Source organism: Lepidochelys olivacea (genome assembly GCF_965140295.1).
Source record: "Lepidochelys olivacea isolate rLepOli2 genome assembly, chromosome: 24".
Lineage (NCBI taxonomy): Eukaryota > Metazoa > Chordata > Testudines > Cheloniidae > Lepidochelys > Lepidochelys olivacea.
In genome coordinates, this window is record NC_140434.1 from 15,827,782 (window position 1) to 15,847,257 (window position 19,476).

General features: G+C 56.4%; 1 protein-coding gene and 1 long non-coding RNA gene across 3 annotated transcripts; both read right to left on the reverse strand.

Annotated features, from left to right (window-relative positions):
• Positions 1–498: 498 nt before the first annotated feature.
• LOC311512434 (tapasin-related protein-like) lies at positions 499–14,328 on the reverse strand. Its single transcript, XM_084613641.1, has 6 exons — positions 14,102–14,328; positions 11,186–11,402; positions 4,901–5,224; positions 4,216–4,506; positions 3,562–3,657; positions 499–2,968 (listed from the first exon to the last, which is right to left on the reverse strand). Exons 2-6 carry the CDS (start codon positions 11,253–11,255, stop codon positions 2,700–2,702), a joined length of 1,050 nt encoding a protein of 349 aa, XP_084469767.1. The 5' UTR covers positions 11,256–11,402; positions 14,102–14,328; the 3' UTR covers positions 499–2,699.
• A 1,590-nt stretch (positions 14,329–15,918) lies between these two features.
• LOC311512573 lies at positions 15,919–17,524 on the reverse strand. Of its 2 annotated transcripts, none has more exons than XR_014709479.1 (3): positions 17,384–17,524; positions 16,855–16,920; positions 15,919–16,076 (listed from the first exon to the last, which is right to left on the reverse strand). It is a non-coding gene; the product is annotated as an uncharacterized lncRNA (long non-coding RNA). The 2 variants fall into 2 exon arrangements; XR_014709480.1 differs by having other exon boundaries at positions 15,919–16,079.
• Positions 17,525–19,476: the final 1,952 nt, after the last annotated feature.

The window sequence follows — 19,476 nt, forward strand, 5'->3', positions numbered from 1 at the left end:
AGGCACAGAGCATGAACAGGACTTGCCCACATTGACACAGGAATAGAACCCAGGAGTCCTGGCTCCCATTCCCCTCTCCACTAATCACTAGAACACACCATTTCCATGCACTACAATCTGTAAAATGGACTCGACTCCTTGAGGCAGAAAGATGCTATAGCTTGAGGGCCAGACCCCCAGCTGGGGTCAATGGGCCTGTTACGAACTCACAGGTCATGCCCACTCTTGGCCCCGTACAGTCCCTGGGGGGAACCCCCTTCAGTGCGACAGCCCTTCTTGGGGCTTTGCTCTCTCTCGGGGGTTAAGCCCCTCCATCTCCTGGAACTGCACCTCTCTGAGCCTCCAGCACGCCTGTCCCTCGCCGTGGGCCCCCTCAGGGAGTCCACTTGCTCTGAACCCCTGGGGCCTCCACTCCCAGAGGGAGTAATGCCCCCCTGTTCTCTAGACGGGAGCGACTCTCAGCCAGCGTAACACAGGGGGGTTTATTGAGCCTCTGAACCCAGCACAGGAAACTCAGGGCCTCAGGCCTGGCCTCCCCCAGCACAGCAGGAGCGCTCTGCCTGCTCTCTCCCTCCAGTCCCAAGACCCTGCACTTTATCTTCTGTCCAGGTAAACAGGTCGCTGGGGCCCTCTCTCTTCCGTCCTTTGTTCCCCTCTGGCTGGAACCAGCTGGTCAGGTCACTGGGGTCCTCTCTCCTCAGCCCTTTGTCCTCCCACTGGCCAGAACCGGCTGATGGCCAAGCTAGGGTTGGCCTCTTAGTCACCAGGTCATCAGTTGTTAGGGTTCCCCATCTCCAGGCCGTTTTCTGGGGGACCTGGCTGCTAGGCGAGGTCACACCTGGTCCTCTGCAACAACAAACCCTCTCCCACCACCTTGTTAAACATGCAGCACACAGGGAAACTGAGGCGCGCACACGCTATTCATGTAAAACACGACAAAAATCCCCAACTTCGTCACAGGGCTATAGCTCCATTGGAGTCAATGGGGCCAGATCCCAGCTGGGCTCAATGGGCCATAGCTCCATTGAAGTCAATGGGGTCAGATCCCAGCGGGGGTCAATGGGCCGGAGCTCCATTGGAGTCAATGGGGCCAGATCCCAGCTGGGCTCAATGGGCCATAGCTCCATTGAAGTCAATGGGGTCAGATCCCAGCTGGGGTCAATGGGCCGGAGCTCCATTGGAGTCAATGGGGCCAGATCCCAGCTGGGGTCAATGGGCCATAGCTCCATTGGAGTCAATGGGGTCAGATCCCAGCTGGGGTCAATGGGCCAGAGCTCCATTGGAGTTAATGGGGCCAGATCCCAGCGGGCGTCAATGGGCCGGAGCTCCATTGGAGTCAATGGGGCCAGATCCCAGCTGGGGTCAATGGGCCAAAGCTCCATTGAAGTCAATGGGGTCAGATCCCAGCGGGGGTCAATGGGCCGGAGCTCCATTGAAGTCAATGGGGCCAGATCCCAGCTGGGGTCAATCGGCTGGAGCGCCATTGGGGTCAATGGGGCCAGATCTCTGGTGCCAATCAGCAACACCTACACTGCTTTGTCACCAGCTGCGTATCTGGCCAAGTATTTGAATTTATGTCTCCTTCCAGCTGAGAAGAAGTGGCACAACCTCTGATTTCCATGCTAAGGGCTGTTTGTTGATTAATTTATCAGGAGAACCAGGCAACCTCGAGGGTTTAGATAAGAGCGCAGCACTGAAACCCGACAGCCGGGATGGCACAAGGGAATCAGGGCTGTGTTCAGCTTATTTCATCTGATAAGGGCTTTATTAACAGCCGCAGCTATCTCCACTGGTGCAGAATGGGGCGGAACATTGCCAGTTTAGAAATCAGTATAAGCCCCACAGCGCTCCGCTGGGTGAGCCTCTGTAGGAAGGCTGCAGTAGTAGGCTGTTATCCCATTATGGAGGACTGCAGGAGTAGTAGGCTATTATCCCCTCATATGTTTAACAGCCAACACAACAGAGAGATGGTGTGCCTGGTGCTGAGATGTAGCCTCCTCTGGGGCGGGGCAGCTGGGGAACAGCCGCACATAATGCTGCAGGGGGTTGTGAGATGGCATTTGGCCAGGACACCAGGGTTCATGTCCTGATTCCTGCAGATTGTGCCAGGGAAGCAGTGTGCAGTGGGGTTCCTGGGGCTGTCAGGCGGTGGGATGCTAAGCAGCACACAGGCAAGGGACAGCTGGCTGGCCGCAGTGCGGAAGGAGGATCCCTGGTTGCCCTGAGAATGCGAAGCCTGCCAGGAATGTGCCAGGAATGTGCCATGTGCAGTGTGGACACTGATCAGAGATGGGCGCTGCACAGCCTGGGCACATGGCATGCCAGAGCCGGGGCAGTGGGCGGTAGGGTGGGAGGAACTGGACCTCTAGGGGGCACCCTCATCCACTCTGCCTGAGTCATCACTCCTCCCCAACCCCGCCTGCCACCCCCCAGTCGTTCACCCTCATCCTCTCACCCTTGGCTCCCTCTGAGTCACAGGGAGGCTGGAAGCCAGGACTCCTGGGTTCTATCTCAGGCTCCAGGAGAGGTTTGAGGGTCTTGTGGTTAGAGTGGGAGCGGAGGGGATGGTAGCCAGGACTCCTGGGTTCTCTCTCACCTCTGGAAGGGAAATGGGGTCTAGTGGTTAGGGCAGGGGGAGGGCTAGGAGCCCGGACTCCTAGGTTCTCTCTCAGCTCTGGGTGGGGAGTGGGGTCTGGTGGTTAGAGAGGGGGAGGGGAACCAGGACTCCTGGGTTCTCTCCCCATCTGCATGACCCAGGCCAAATCCTTTCCCCCTCTCCGAGTCTCAGTTCCTTCTATTGCCTGAGCCCCCAGAATCCAAGCAGCCGGTGCAGCTCCTGGAGATGGGGAGCCCATGGAAGGGCACCCCCTGGTGGTGAGTCCCAGCACTGAACGGACCGGTTCCTTCTGTGACAGGGCCTCACTCCCCCGGAGCGGGCGGCGTCGCCCTAGGCCAGACCTCCGACAGGCTAGAAGGAAGGACCACGAAGAAAGGGGGCATGAGCACGGCTAGGAGTCCAGCAGGTCTGCAGCTAACCCTCCCATCTCTGTATCTGGCCCCTGGCATCTAACCCCCCAGGGAGGGGCTCCTGCCTCAGTCGCCCCAGACACCCACCGCAGGGAGCCTTGCTTTTGGTGTGTGTGAGAGACAGTGATGGAGCCCCCTAGAGGGGAAAGGCCCGGTGTCCCAGTCCCCCGCCCTAGGGCTGGATCAGAACCAGGGCCCCTTAGAGGGGAAAGGCCCATGTCCCAGTCCCCCGCCCTAGGGCTGGATCAGAACCAGCACCCCCTAGAGGGGAAAGGCCCGTGTCCCAGTCCCCCACTCTAGGGCCAGATCAGAACCAGCGCCCCCTAGAGGGGAAAGACCCCATGTCCCAATCCCCTGCCCTAGGGCCGGATCAGAGCCAATGCCCCCTAGAGGGGAAAGACCCCATGTCCCAGTTCCTGCCCAGCTAGGGTCTCCCTTCCCGTCCCTGCCTTTGGGGTCTGATGCCCTTTGGCATTTAAAAAACCTGCAGATTTTGAAGGGGCTCAGGGGGACACTGGGGCAGGAGTCTCTTACCAGCCAGCCCCATGCCCAGGCTGAGTGCTCCCAGCAGGGCTATTTTCAGGAGGTTGAGGCCAGCGATCAGGGAGGGGGGCTCCTGGTGCTGCGGGTCTGGAAGGGGAAAGCCCCAGAGTTAAGGATGCAGGGAAAATCCGGATCCCCAGGAGGCTCCCAGTGTCCCTGCAGGTCTCTCCCCAGGCAGATGAGCTGTACCGAGCACATGGGGCTGATGTCCAGCACCTTCCCCTCTCCTGTTGGTACCCACCAGCCCTGCAGCCCCTCCTGAGGCAAACGCCCTGGCCTGTCACTGTGTGAGACGCTCTGCATCTAGCCAGAAGCCTCAAATCCTCCCAAACCCTTTCCCCATCACCACGTCATTCCCTTGCCCTGCGGGACTCCCCACCACTGGATGTGAGTGGGGCCAGCCTGTGGGACTCCCTGCCACTGGATGCAAGTGGTGCCAGCCTGCAGGACTCCCCACCACTGGAAGTGAGCAGGGCCAGCCTGTGGGACTCCCTGCCACTGGATGTGAGCAGGACCAGCCTATGGGACTCCCCACCACTGGATGTAACTGGGACCAGCCCACGAGACTCCCCGCCACTGGAAGTGAGTAGGGCCAACCCACAGGACTCCCTGCTACATGACAGGATTTGGTCTCCCCCTACTCACCATAGGTGTAATCAGTGCTGAGGGGAACCAGCAGGGATGGGTGCCCCACCTGACAGGTATAGGTGGCTCTTGGTCCTGAAGAGGGTAAGTCCAGGGTGGTGGAAGCCTGGAGGGGTCCGGTCGGGTCCCCACACTCCTGCAGTGGCTGGGTTGGGGGCAGATGGACGCTCCCTCGGTACCAGGTGAGCCGGGCAGGTGGGGGGTAGAAACCAGCGGTTCTGCAAACCAGGGTCCATTTTGACTCCGGCTTCGGGTGAAACTGGAGGAAAATAACTGGGTGGGAGGGTTGGGCTGGGGTGAAACGGGACAGACAAATGCCGGGTACGGGGGGAGACAGACCGACAGAGAGGGGAAAAATAATCAGACTGACACATCTTGGGAAAGGGTCATAAAGACATTGCCAGAGTGGAACGGGACATGTAGAGGGTGCTAGCTTCGACCCAGCCCCAGGGCAGGGAACTGGCTGGCTCTAATCTCACATGCACGGAGCAGCTCTCATCCCCTCCAGCAGGGGGCAACACACACACAGAGCAGTTCTCATCCCCTCCAGCAGGGGGCGGACAGATCAAGGAACACACCCACACACAGGAGCCATGAGAGCAGCTAAGCCAGAGTGGGACAAAGGTCCCAGCCCCTGACTGTGACTCCGCGCCCCTCCCCAGAGGATGCAGGGAGGGACCCTTACCATAAACACGCAGCTGGGTCCCGTTGCCTTGGGCCTCCCCGGTGCCCCACAGCAGCACCCGGCAGACATATTTCCCAGCATCCTCCAGGCTGACGTTGGTGATGGCCAGGGTCCCTTCCCCTCTGCGCAGGAAGGTGTCGGGATAGGCCAGTGCGAAGCGGGTTCGCAGGGGCACAGCGGCCTCTCCCCCCGGCCCACCTCGGGACCAGGAGACGGCGCCCTTGTCTGGGGACAGCCCCCGGGAGAAGGTGCAGTTCAGGGTGGCGTTGTCTCCCCGGATGACGCCCACCTCAGACGGAGACTGCACCACAGTGAAGTTGGCATCTGTACAGAGACACAAGCATGGGGAGGGGCTACAAAAGGGTCCTATGGAACTCCCTGCCACTAGATGTTAGTGGGGTGTGTCTGTGGGACTCCCTGCAACATGATACTAGTGCATCTTCCTTGTTGGACTCCTGGGTTCTATCCTTGGCGCCGGGGACTGGGGTCTAGTGGGTTAGAGCAGGGGTTCTCAAACTGGGGGTTGTGACCCCTCAGGGGGTCACAAGGGTATTATGTGTGTGGGGGGGATTAATTTATAAGGTGGGGTTGCACTCATAGGTTTGCTGTGTGAAAGGGGTCACCAGTTCAAAAGTTTGAGAATCACTGGGTTAGCACAAAGAGGGGCTAGGAATCAGGACTCCTGGGTTCTATCCCTGTCTCTGTACGACCTTGGGTGTGTCACTTAATCACATCATGCCTCCGTTTCCCCATCCTATCACCTGAGTCACTTCCCTAGCTGCGTACATGACATGGGAGCAGGGATTTCTGTACCAAGGGCTCTCTGCGGCACGAAGAGCAGACACTCTCCACCCTCCCCCCGCCACACACGCATTAAATGTTTGTCCTCATGTCTCACACTCATCCGGTTTTGTTCAAGGGAAGCTGGCATCAGGTCAAATCAGGTAACGAGGCCATTGGGAGCAGGCAAAGCGAGACTCAAACCCGAACAGCACAGATTTCACTAATGAACCCAATGGGCTAATTGCCGCTCTGGCTATGCGCCAGTGGATTACCCAGCTCCGGCGGTGATTTCTGGGGGGAAATCGCAAACACAGAACGGGGGAAACCGGGGACACACACAGCCCCCCACCCCAGGCTGCATCTGATCAGCGCAGCCGGCTTCCAGCACTGAGTGCGGAGTGGCAGCCTAACCAGCCTCCCCCGGCCCCCCCACTCAGCTGCGCCCAGCGCCCCCACCCCCACAGGTCACAAACATTGAGGGATGGAAAAGTGTGGGGAGAAGAGGGCATAGAGAAAGCCCCTGGCATGCGGGGGGGGTGGGTGGGGGGATCAAGAATCCTGCTATGGGGGGGGGGGGAGGATGGGGGTCACACAGAACCCCTGGCATGGGGGGAAGGAAAACGGGGGGATGACAAACAGAGCCCCTCACATGGGGGAGAGGGAAATGGGGGCCACAGAGCCACCGGCAGGAGGGGAGCGGGGACCTAAACATGGCAGAGGACGAAGTGAGAGGTACACAGAGCCCCTGGCATGGGGGGAGACTGGGGGACCCTGGCGTGTGGCAAAGAGGAGGCACCACCGTCTCGCAGCCGCTCCCCCGATTGCTGCATTGGGGTTCCTCACCCTGGCCCATGTGCTTTTAAGGTTCCCTGGGTCTCATTCGGCTCCAGCCTGCGCGGCTTTCCGTGGCCTCCTGGCACCCTTGGGTGCCAGCTCGCGGAGCAGCCCTCCCCCGTGTGCCAAAGGGCTTGGAGCCCCAGCAGGTTCAGCTGCCACCGGAGCCGTAGATCCCACCAGCTCGTCTGGTGTAGGCCGGGGAACTGCCCTCAGAACAAGGCCAGCGTGCCCCAGAACAAGCACACGCCTGCACGCCCACCCTACCTCAGTTTCCCCACCATGCTAGAGCTTGAGCTGGGGTTGGGGGCTGTGACAAAGCGGGACTGTTCTTAATGTTTCCTCTGAATAGTGTGGGGGTGCCTCAGTTTCCCCTATGCAGTTCTTAAGTATCTAGGGGGTGGCAGAAGGGTGTATGATCGTTACAGAGCCCTAGAGGGCAGGTGTGTGCAGGGGTCTGGACACAGACAGTGGCCGACACCCTGTTTCCTGGCAGCTGATGGCCTGGCCCTTGCCCCCGCAAGGTGAGAGCTAAAGGGTGGGAGAACAAAGGAATCCAGTGAGCTCCTGGCCCGGTAAAGGGACAAAGCCCAGAGGAGGAGGGGCTGGAGGATGAGTCAGTTTGGGGCTGGCTGGGGACATGGAGTGAAGTGCAGACGTGGTTGTCTGGCTCACTGTCCCCCAAAATGGACCCAGCTGAGGGGTCCTGTTCTCTGCACCTACAAGCTCTGTGTTAGACCATGTTCCTGTCGTCTAATAAACCTGTGTTTTCTTGGCTGGCTGAGAGTCACGTCTGACTGCGGAGTTGGGGGGCAGGATCCTCTGGCCCCCCCATGACCCCGCCTGAGTGGACTCACTGTGGGAAGCACACGGAGGGGCAGAGGATGCTGAATGCTCCGAGGTCAGACCCAGGAAGGTGGAGCCTCCAGACAGGCTGCTCCCAGAGAGGAGACTTCCCCAGAGTCCTGCCTGGCTTCAGAGGGAGCCGTTCGCCGTGACAGGGGCCTTTCCGCCTTCCGCTGCCTTCTTATCCCAGGCTGCCGCTGGCCCAGCGGAGGTGCGAGCCAGCGAAACTCTTAACCTGATGAAGTGAGCTGTAGCTCACGAAAGCTCATGCTCAAATAAATTTATTAGTCTCTAAGGTGCCTCAAGTCCTCCTGTTCTCTTAAGCCCTAAGTGGCCGGGGGAAATGGGAGTTTACCTCCCCCCCGCACCCCCCCCAGCAGCAGTGGACTGTAAATGTGGCTCTGCCCAGCGGCCTGCCACTCCCCCCCACTCCCGATGAGCACGCAGCCCCGGGCCACGGGGACACAGCCCAACCCCTGCAAAGGAAGCACCGAGCAACCCGGGGAACTGGGGCTCTTGGCGTGGCCAGTATAGACACGGGGCAGGGCGGCCTGGTACCGGGGTTAGATCCCCAGGGGTTAACTGGCCTCGCAATGACTCACTCCAGGCGGCCGGCCAATGTGGGAGGCGAATGCTGCCCCCGGCTCGCTTTGTTTTCCTGCTTGGGGATTTTCCACTGTTCCTCCCCCTCACCTGTTGCCCCCGCTTCAGCCCCCTTGGGAGAAGCAGCTCCCCCGGCTCAGGCAGCCTGCCTAGCGTACCCACGGCTGGGCCAGCGCCAAGCCGGGACGCGAACAGCTTCCTTCATTTGGGCTGCAGCGTCGTGCAGAGGGGGGCAGAGACAAGTCAGCCCAGGGCTGCGTCCCGGCCCCCCGGGGCCCGCTGCTGCGGCGATTTCATCACCACGTTTGCCAGGATTCGTAAAGTGCTCGGACAGACACCCCGAGTGATCCCGAGCGGGCACACGGAGCCCCTGGCACGGGGAGACAATGGGGGAACCTGGTGTGCCGGGCAGGAAGGAATGGGGGGCACACAGAGCTCCTGGCAGGGGAGAGAACAGGGGAACCTGGTGTGCGGGGCAGGGAGGAATGGAGGGGCACACAGAGCCTCTGGCATGGAGAGAGATTGGGGGCCCTTGGTGTGGGAGGCAGGGAGGATTGAGGGGCACACGGAGCCCCTGGCAGGGGAGAGAATGGCGTTCACCAGTATGCGGGTACGGGGCAAAGCAGAGCTTGAGGAACTGGGGCGGACAGAGGGATCTGGGGGTGCACACAAAACGCCTGGTGTGGGGGAGGAGAATGGGGGGCAATAGTGGGCGAGGGGGGATATGGGGAAGACTGGGGTACCCTAACATGGGGGGAGGGGAGAAGGTGGGCAGCCAGAGCCCTTGGCGTGACAGAGGAGTTGGGGGGAGGGTTCAGGGAGTCCAGAAATAGAGGGGGAAGGGGCACCTGCGGGGGTGCAATGCGTTCAAGCTGCAGAAAACACAGAGCGCGACCCACTAGTATTCCCAGCCTGCCGTCCCTGTCGCTTCATACTTGGGGTTCTTTGTATTACAATAACTAGAAATCCCCCGTCATGCCGGGCGCTGCCCAGACACAGTGAGAGACAGTCCCTGCCCCAGCTGAGATCAGGGCCCAGTTGCGACGGGCGCTGCCCAAATGGTCAGTGAGAGACAGATCCTGCCCTTTACCAGCTAACCAGGTAGCTTCCCCAGGGAAGGGATAATTGTAGCCGGCCAAAGGCTGTTTCTGCAGCTAACTGGCTTGTTCGCCACAGAAGGACCTATTGCTAAGCCAGGCCGAGGCACATGCAGGGACTGGGACCATGAGGTGACAGGTCTCATCCTGCTGGTTTCCTCCTTCCCTGCCCTGGGAGCAGGGGGGCTGCGTGTTTCCAGTCCCTGTCCGTACGCAGGATCGCCCTGAGGAGCAGAGCTAAACGATCGCTTCTTTCCCTGCCCTTCAGGTAAAGCCTTCCCAGTCTGCACCTCTTTGTACCAGCTTCTCCATGGGTACATGGGGGGCTGACTCGCTCTAACGGGACAAAAAGAACAGGAGGACTTGTGGCACCTTAGAGACGAACAAATTTATTTGAGTATAAGCTTTCGTAGGCTAAAAGCCACTTCATCGGATGCATGCAGTGGAAAATACAGGAGGAAGATTTTATATACACAGAGACCATGAAACAATGAGTGTTACCAGACACACAAAAAAGGAGAGCGATCAGGTAAGGTGAGCTATTACCAGCAGGAGAGAAAAAAATAACGTTTTGTAGTGATAATCTAAATGGGCCATTTCCAGCAGCTGACAAGAACGTGTGAGGAACAGTACCGGGGTGGGGGGTGGGGGGGGGAATAAACAAGGGGAAATAGTTTTACTTTGTGTAATGACCCATCCACTCCCAGTCTTTATTCAAGCCTAAATTAATTGTATCCAGTTTGCAAATTAATTTCAATTCAGCAGTCTCTCGTTGGAGTCTGTTTTTGAAGGGTTTTTTTGAAGAATTGCAACTTTTAGGTCTGTAATCGAGTGACCAGAGAGATTGAAGTGTTCTCCGACTGGTTTTTGAATGTTATAATTCTTGACATCTGATTTGTGTCCGTTTATTCTTTTACGTAGAGACTGTCCAGTTTGACCAATGTACATGGCAGAGGGGCATTGCTGGCACATGATGGCATAGATCACATTGGTGGATGTGCAGGTGAACGAGCCTCTGATGGTGTGGCTGATGTGATTAGGCCCTAGGATGGTGTCCCCTGAATAGATATGTGGGCACAGCTGGCAACGGGCTTTGTTGCAAGGGTAGGTTCCTGGGTTAGTGGTTCTGGTGTGTGGTGTGTCGGAGAACACGTCACTCTCTCTGGTCATTTGATTACAGACCTAAAAGTGGCAATTCTTCAACAAAAAAACTTCAAAACAGACTCCAAGGAGAGACTGCTGAACTGGAATTCATTTGCAAACTGGATACAATTAACTTAGGCTTGAATAGAGACTGGGAGTGGATGGGTCATTACACAAAGTAAAACTATTTCCCCTTGTTTATTTTCCCCCGCTACTGTTCCTCACACGTTCTTGTCAACTGCTGGAAATGGCCCACCTTGATTATCACTACAAAAGGTTTTTTTTCTCTCTCCTGCTGGTAATAGCTCACCTTACTTGATCACTCTCCTTACAGTGTGTCTGGTAACACCCATTGTTTCATGGTCTCTGTGTAGATAAAATCTTCCTCCTATATTTTCCACTGCATGCATCCGATGAAGTGGGTTTTAGCCCACGAAAGTTTATGCTCTAATAAATTGGTTAGTCTCTAAGGTGCCACAAGTCCTCCTGTTCTTTTTGCGGATACAGACTAACACGGCAGCTACTCTGAAATCTAATGGGACAGAGATTCGCTGCAGTGGGACAACCTCCGTGTGCAAACAGGGCAGAGTTACGGTAGGAGAAATAAACATTTCAGGTTTCAGAGTAGCAGCCGTGTTAGTCTGTATTCGCAAAAAGAACAGGAGGACTTGTGGCACCTTAGAGACTAACCAATTTATTTGAGCACGAGCTTTCGTGAGCTACAGCTCACTTCATCGGATGCATACCGTGGAAAGTATAGACGATCAGTTCAGAAGAGATAATAACACAGATGATCCCCCGCCCTACCTCCCACTCCGCTCCCAGATCTGGTGCTAGAACCCAGGCGTCCTGGTTCCAAGTCCCCCTGTGCTGGTCACACGGGGGTCTATGGCAGACACACAGCTCCTGTTCCCCCACCCTGGGACGGGGGTGGGAGGGGGCGCAGCTCTCCCCCACCCCGAGAAGGAAGCTCACTGACCTGCGAAGGAACCTGGACCCCAGGGGAGGAGCTGGATCCACAGCACCAGGCAGCCCAGCTCCAGCCTCATAGTCTTCGCTCGCAGCCAGCAGGGGACTGGAGTGTGGTGGCCCCGCCAGGTAGAGGAACTCCCCGCTGAGCGTCCCGTGCCGGGCTAAGGGGCTGAGAGCCGCGGCTTGGGAGCCAGGACCCCTGTTCCAGCTTGGGAGAGCAGGGCCTGCGGGTCAGAGCAGAGATGAGTGGTCAGGATTCCTGGGTTCAATACCTGGCTCTGGGAAGGGAGTGGGGTCTAGTGGTTAGAGTAAGAGAGCGGGACAGGGCTGTCAGGACTCCTGGGATCTGTTCCTTCCTCAGGTGCTTCTCTTGTTTGTTTTCGGGATTTCTTGCCTTCTTATTGGGGGCATTTCATGAAAACCCACCTGCCTCTGGGACTCCTCCCCCCGGCCTCTTCCTGCCACCAGAACGGCCTCCCGTGCACTCAGATGAACGTGGGTGTTGAAGCGAAGCAGTCAGGGGAGTGGGGGAAGCTCAGGGCTGAGCTAGCAGGGGGCTGCCGGTCGGGAGTGAGGGGCTCCAGCAGAGCTGGTGGGGGCAGGGAGCATAGAGGAGCCCATGTCCTAGGTCTCTACCTCGCAGGCTGTCAGAGACCTGAGCTAATAAAGGGGAGCTGCGGGTGCTGGATTTACACCCTGACAGGATCTGATCAGCCCCCGCCATAGACAGCACAGCAGGGGTGTGGGCTCTGCCGCACAAACCGGGGTCCTGCCTTAGAGGAGACGTGCAGGCCCCCAGCTCTGTGGCTCTTCCAGGCACTGACAATCCCACTGATACCAGAGAGGTCACGCTGTGAATGAGGCCTGCCCTGCTCTTTCTTGGCCAGCAACCACAAGGGGTCCTGAAGCCAGAGGTAGAGAACCAGGAGTCCTGACTCCTATCCCCATCCCTACTAGATCCCACTCCCCTCCCCATCCCTCCTGGGCTCCCCGGTGTGGGGCATTCCCAAATTTGCAGCCCCAGAGCCAGGATCTCGATCTGTTACTGGAACATGCCTGGTTAACGATTAACCCCTGAGCCTGCCTGGGAATCAGGCATGGGCCATGGGGACTGGATCTTTGCTCTCTGCCCCTCACCTGCTCCCCACAGTGTGTCTGAGAAGAGGAGCAACCTGGCCTTTGAATTTAGGGGTGTCTGGTGATCTGGGGCATTTTTAATCCACAGCTAAAGGGGCGAATGCCCCCCAGGCTGTGCTGGCAGGGGAATAGGGAGCAGGGCTGTGATATCACCCCTGTACATGGCATTAGTGAGGCTCATGGGGTAACCTAACTAATTCCTAGGGGCAGGGAGTCCCATGAGTTAACCATGCTAATATCCAGTGACTGGAAGTTCCAGGGGTTAACCCCACTAACAGCCAGTGGCAGGCAGTCCTACAGGTTAACACCATTAAAACCCAGGGGCAGGGAGTCACATGAGTTAACCTACTAATACCCAGTCGAAGAGGGTCCAACCTGTTAACAGCACCAATACCTAGTGGCAGGGAGTCCTGCAGGTTAACCCTGGTAAAGCCCACTGGAAGCGAGTTCAGTGTGCTAACCCCACAAACACCCAGTGGCAGGGAGTCCCATGGGTTAACCCCCTAACACACAGAAGCAGCCCTTGAAATCTGGGCAAGGCCAGCAGGTCGCCCTGAGCTCAGTCACTGCAGGAGGCTCCAAGGGCCCGCGCGCCGGCCCTGCCCTGCAGGCGAAGACACTGCTCAGCATTTCAATAACTGTGTCAGTCTGTGGCCGAGCTCTGGGCCGACGGGGCTGGGGAATCGCACTGTGGGGCTGTGGGCTGGGGCTGTTTATCAGCTAGACCCTAGGCCGGCCTAGATTGGCTCAGAGATAGCGAGCTCAGCACAGCCCTTTCAGTGTGAGCATGAGACAGGGAACAGGGGAGAGGACGGGGCCCAGACCAAGGCCAGCAGCACCTAGACCTTTCTGTGAGGGGTTTGCTCCAGGTTGCCACCTGGAACTGGGGTACCTTTGAGCCCCCTGACCCACCAGACTGGGCTCCCTCTCGTGCTGTGCTGCTGTGACAAGCTGCAAAGCCCTCCAGGCAGCCTTTTCACCAGCATTCACACAGGCAGGGACACACCCACCTGCAATTATCTGCCGGTTCTCTGACCGCTGGCCTCCCAGCCTCAGACCCCAGAGCTGTGCTGTCCTGTCCTCGTCAAATCTGGCCAGTATGTGGGTTTAATACCCGGTTCGACTCTCCCTCAATGTGAAGAAGACCATGCACACTTGTGGAAACCAAGCTGAGATTTTCCCCAGAACCTTAGTCAAACGCACACTGGATTGGATTAACATATAAAATAAGTTTATTAACTACAAAAAGATAGATTTTAATTGGTTATATGTGATAGCAAACAGATCAAAGCAGATTACCTAGTAAATAAACGAAACCGCAAACTGAGCTTAACACACTAGATAATATACACTAGACTCTGAGATTCCAAGGCAGAAGGGACCATTGTGATCATCTCGTCTGACCTCCTGTGTCACACAGGCCTGTGAACGGCCCCCAAATACTCCCTAGTGTGGATCCTTTAGAAAGACGTCCCATCATGATTTATCCAACCTAGACCTCCCCCACTGCAACTTGAGACCATTGCTCCTTGTTCTGTCATCTGCCACACACTGAGAACAGCCAAGCTCCATCCATCAGGTAGTTGAAGGCTGCTATCAAATCCCCCCTCACTCTTCTCTTCTGCAGACTAAACAAGCCCAGTTCCCTCAGCCTCTCCTTGTAAGTCATATGCCCCAGCCCCCTGATCATTTTCGTTGCCCTCCGCTGGAGTCTCTCCAATTTGTCCACATCCTTTCTGTAGTGGAGGGCTCAAAACTAGACGCAATACTCCAGATGTGGTCTTACCAGTGCCGAATAGAGGAGAATAATCACTTCCCTCGATCTGCTGGCAATGCTCCTACTAATGCCTGGATCTGCCCCCGCCGTAGACAGCACAGCAGGGCAGGAGACATGTGGGCTCAGCTGTGCAAACCAGGGTCCGTCCTTAGAGGCGACGTGCAGGCCCCCAGATCTCCAGCTCTTCCAGGCACTGACAATCCCGGCCGCTGTAACCAGATGGGTCACACCGCGAGTAGGGCTTGCCCCGCTCTTTCTAGGCCAGCACACAAGAGGTCCTGCAGCCAGGGGTAGAGTCGAGAACACAGGAGTCCTGACTCCCAGCCCCACCCCCACTGGTTCCCACTCCCCGCCCCATCTATCCTTGGCTCCCCCATGTAGGTCATTCCCAGATTTGCAGCCCCAGAGTCAGGAACTCGATCTGTTACTGGAAAATGCCTGGTTAACGATTAACCCCTGAACCCGTCTTAGAGCCAGGCTTGGGCCAGGGGGCTGCATCTTTGCTCTCTGCCCCTCACCAGCTCCCTGCAGGGTGTCTAGGAAGTGGGGTGACCAGGCCTTTGAATTTAGGGGTGTCTGGTGACCTGGGGCATTTTTAGTCCACAGATAAAGGGGCAAATACCACCCCCCAGGCTGTGCTGGCAGGGGAATGGGGAGCAGGGCTGTGATATCACCTCTGTACATGGCATTAGTGCAACTCATGGGGCAACCCAACTAATATCCAGGGGCAGGGAGTCACATGAGTTAAACCTGGTAAAATCCAGTGATAGGAAGTTTCAGGGCTTAATCCAACTAATAGCCAGCAGCAAGGAGTCCTACAGGTTAACCCCACTAATACCCAGTGGAAGGGAGTCACATGAGTTAACCCACTAACACTCAATATGTAGTGACACGGAGTCTTCCGGGTCTATACCACAAATATCCAGGGGAAGAGTCCTCTGGGACAACTCCACGAATACTGAGTTGCAGGGACTCTTGCAGGTTAACCTTGGTAATGCCCACTAGAAGAGAGTCCTGTCTGCTAACCCCTCTAACACCCAGTGGCAGGGAGTCTCGTGGGTTAACCCCCTCAGAAATAGAAGCAGCCCTTGAAATCTGGGTGTGGCTGGCAGGTCGCCCTGAGCTCAGTCACTGCAGGAGGCTCCAAGGCCCCATGCGCCGGCCCTGCGGGCGAAGATGCTGCTGAACATTTCAATAACTGTGTCAGTTTGTGGCCGACCCCAGGCCAAGATGTCACAGTACGGGCGGCCTAGATTCGCTCACAGATAGCGAGCTCAGCGCGGCCCCTTCAGGAGATACTTTTAGTGGGAAGCACTGGGGTCTAGTGAGTTACAGTAGAAGGAAGGGCGGGGGCTGGGAGTCAGGACTCCTGGGTTCTCTCCCGCGCTCTGGAAGGGGAGTGGGGTATAGGGCATAGAACAAGGGTGACTGGGACTCTTCCATTGTGTTACCAGAATTACCACGGACAGGCGTCATCTGAAGCAAATGTCTTAAGCTCTCTGTACTTGCAGTCAGCGGCCCTCTGAGAGGGGTGGTCACTTTGCCGTCAGTGCTCACCCACTGCACCAGTGTGCCACTAGGGGGCGCTGTGCTGCAGGGGTGGGGTGGGGTAGGGTGTCTCCCTGGCAGTCAGGGCTGGCTCCAATGCCCCACTGCGGCACTAGGGGGTGCTGTGATGCAGAGGGCAGGGTGGGAATGGGCGACAGGCACATGGCACGTGAGAATAAAGACACAAACTCCACGTCTAGGCAGACACTTTATTGGGGTTGAGCAGGAGGGTTAGCGTCCACCCATCCCGAGTCCAGTTGCTCGGTGCCAGGCGATTTCGGCCCCAGGCTGGCTTGGATCTGCTCCCAGGCAGGGCTGGGGAGGTTTGCGGCGCCTGAAGGATGACCGGCAAAGGGGCTCATGAGGAGCAGCAGAACCCAAAGCCACGGTTCCCAGGACAGCAGTTATAGCAGAAGCGACAAACGAAATCCGGAGCCTTCTGGAAGAGATGGAGAGGTTAGAGTGAGGCATACCCTTAACCGACCCCCCGACTACCTTCTCCCAAGCTGCTTTCCCCTCCCAGAGCTGGAGACACAACCCAGGAGTCCTGATTACCAGCCCGGCTGCGCTAACCACTAGACCCCGCTCCCCTCCCAGAGCCAGGGACACAGCCCAGGAGTCCTGATTCCCAGCATCCTGCTCTAATCCCGAGACACCACTCCCCTTTCAGATTATGCCCAAACTATTATTCACATGTGGTTCTGTAGGCACTTTTTGATCTGGGAGGGGAGGGAGTGGGGTCTAGTGGTTACATCAGGGGCTGGGGGGAGCGGAGGAAGGACAAGGCTGGGAATCAGGACTCTTGGGTTCTATTCCTGACTCCCTGCAAAGAGTGAATACTAAAGGGTTATGTTCTCTGCAGGATGTCAGAGTTCATGGACCGACCACCGCTGCCCTCTGCTGGGCAGGAGAGATGCTTGTTGGTGGGATTTTACTGAGGTTAACACATACGACAGTGTCAGAGTTAAACTGTGGAACTCATTGCCACAGGATATGTTAAGGTTAAGTCACGGGACTCCATACCACAGGGTTTACTGGGGTTAGCCTGTGGGACTCCATACCACTGGATATAAATTCAGTGAACTGATGGGACATTTTAGAAATAAATCTCTTGAACCACCTGCCACAGGATTTTACTGGGGTTAGCCCATGGCACCCAGCATGCCCTTCACCTCCCTGCAGTGACACAATCAAAGCCACCTCCTGCTACTCACCGCTTCTCTCTTCACCATCACCTTGGACTCGCCTCCTCTTTCCTCCGAGTGCTGGGACTCCGAGCCCTGTCAGAGCGGGAGAGCAGGGAGTCACTTGTGCCCCACGTGTTTGTTTGACCAGCAGTCGTGGCTCCGGAGGGATCACGGGGAATCTAACACCCGTCTCCAAAGCACGTCCTGAGCGGACTACTGGGCTCTGTCCCCAGCTCTGGCAGGGGAGTGGGGTCTAGTGGCCAGAGCACAGGCGCTGAACGTCAGGACTTGTGGGTTGTATCCCTGGCTCTAGGAGGGGAGGGAATGCCACTGCATTAGAGCAGCAGGGGTGGGGGGGCTCTGAGAGGCAGGACTGCTGAATTCTTTTCTCAGCTCTGCCGCAGCCTTAGTGTGTGACCAGGAGCAACTCACTTCCCCAGGCAGTGCCTCGGTTTCCCCTCCCACCCTTTACTGCATCGGAATCTCTTTGGGGCAGGATCCCCCTCTCGCTGTGTGTCTGTGCAGGGCTGGGAATGGAACAGGGTCTCCCACTCACCCCAGCCAGGGACGCTGCGCTGATTCCCTCTGCACAAAGGAGGGACACGAACAGGAGCAGGACAGCCAGCATCTGGACTCTCATCTTCTCTCGGGGTTGGGTCTTCTCTGTGAGTAGCCGAGTGGAGCTGGGAGCTACAGGGGCCTGTATTTATTCCGTAGCTCAGAGCCCTCTTGGCCAGTGGAGTTTGAGATCGGCAGGGGAGGGGAGATTCCAGTAAGGATGGGGCTGGATGAGTAGGTGTTTACCTACGATCCACGCCTTTTGGGAAAAGACTCTTGTGGTTACAAAATATGGGCAGTTTTTACCAGAATGCTTCCGTCTCTAGCCAGGTGACAACACCCTCTGCCAGTCCTGATTGTCAGCCCCCTGTTCTGACCTGCTCGAACACCCCAAAGTGGGGTGGTACGAGGGTTGCTAATTTTAGCTGGACATATTCCTGGAGGTTTCATCACATGACATAATCTTTTCTTAAAGCTTAATCTTCAATGCCAGGAGACATCCTGGAGGGTTGCCAACCCGAGAGAACCCAGGAGTCCTGGCTCCCAATCTCCCTGCTCTGATCTATTACACCCCACTTCTCTCCCAGACCTGGAGGTGGAACCCAGGTGTCCTGACTCAATTGTCTTTAACAGCCTTTCACCCCACTCCACAGTCTGGCCTTCTTGTTTGGAGGACAGAGGTCAATATTTTCAGACTTGGGCCAGAGATTTTGACGGACTCCATGTTTAGCTGGATGAGCTTGGAAAAGCAATTACCAGCAACTGGACACATAAGATTGTGACCCCGTCGAAGGAGGAGAGGCCGCGTTTTGGGGGTGTCTCGGATGTTGGATCATACTGCCGTGGTCAGGACTCGGTGTTGCTGTGGATTTTGTATTGTTAACTGTAGTTGTGTTACGTTGCAAAGGGAGATAACCTATAAGTAATGTAATAAGCCCTCCAAACCCTGCAGTGTACTAGACAACCCGGACCCAACCTTCTCAGGCCCACTCTAATGGGAAGTCTGGAACACTAATTGGAATAGGTGTGGTAAGCCGTACGAGAGAAGGTGCAGGGCACTAGACTACACAAGGGGCAGTGGGACAAATGGAATAGCGACACCTTCCACCTTGATGCCTGGCTCTGTCAGGGAATGTGTCGCCATATGTCCTATGCTTTTCCAGGGATACCTGGGCAGGAGGATCCCAAAAGAAAAAGAAAAAAAAGAGGTGGAGTGTTAGGATATAGATATTCAGACCTGTCGGTAAAGGCCTGTACTCAAAGAATGTAGGTGTATTCTTGTCACTTGGCTAGTTAGAGGTAGAAAAGAAAGAATCAAAATCACTGTCTGCCCATGTAAGGGCCTTCTCTAAGCAACAGAGGTAGCCATAACCTGGGAAGCGAACGGTCACATCCTCCCATCCCAAACTAGTCACATTGAAAGAAGGTGCTATTGGGCTGGTAGGAATACAATCCTGTCCTGATAGTGCCTATCACCTCCAGAGAAAGGGAAGTGCCTGGAAAATGTAAAAGGAAACTTAGTTTGATAGCATCCTGTCTGGCAAGAACTCACTTATCAATCGCTGGGATGTAAAATCCTCACTTCTGTATTGTCTTGTCATTATAGTTCCCACTTTGCTGTTGTTTGTCTGTATAATCTCTGTCTGGTTCTGTGATTGTTCCTGTCTGCTGTATAATTAATTTTGGTGGGTGAAAACTAATTAAGGTGGTGGGATATAATTGGTTACATAATCATGTTACAATATGTTAGGATTGGTTAGTTAAATTTCAGGAAAATGATTGGTTAAGGTATAGCTAAACTGAATTCCAGTTTTACTATATGGTCTAGTCAATTAGGAAGTGTGGGGGGTGTGGGTGGGGGAAATGGGAAGGGATAATTGTAGCCGGCCAAAGGCTGTTTCTGCAGCTCACTGGCCCGTTCACAACATAGGGATCTAGAGCGAAGCCGGGTCGAGGTGCCCGCAGGAGCTGGGACCAGCGAGGGTAGAGATCACATCCTGCTGGTTTGCTCCTTCCCTGCCCTGGGAGCAGGGGGGCTGCGTGTTCCCAGTCCCTGTCCGTACGCAGGATCGCCCCAAGGAGCAGAGCGAC

Excerpts from the sequence above, each read along its gene's own strand:
- LOC311512434 (XM_084613641.1), bottom strand. The coding sequence starts at position 11,255 with ATGAGGCTGGAGCTGGGCTGCCTGGTGCTGTGGATCCAGCTCCTCCCC. Across the intron at positions 5,225-11,185 it reads GGGTCCAGGTTCCTTCGCAG|ATGCCAACTTCACTGTGGTG; the intron begins GTCAGTGAGCTT and ends GTCTCTGTACAG. Across the intron at positions 4,507-4,900 it reads GACCCAGCTGCGTGTTTATG|CCCAACCCTCCCACCCAGTT; the intron begins GTAAGGGTCCCT and ends GTTTCACCCCAG.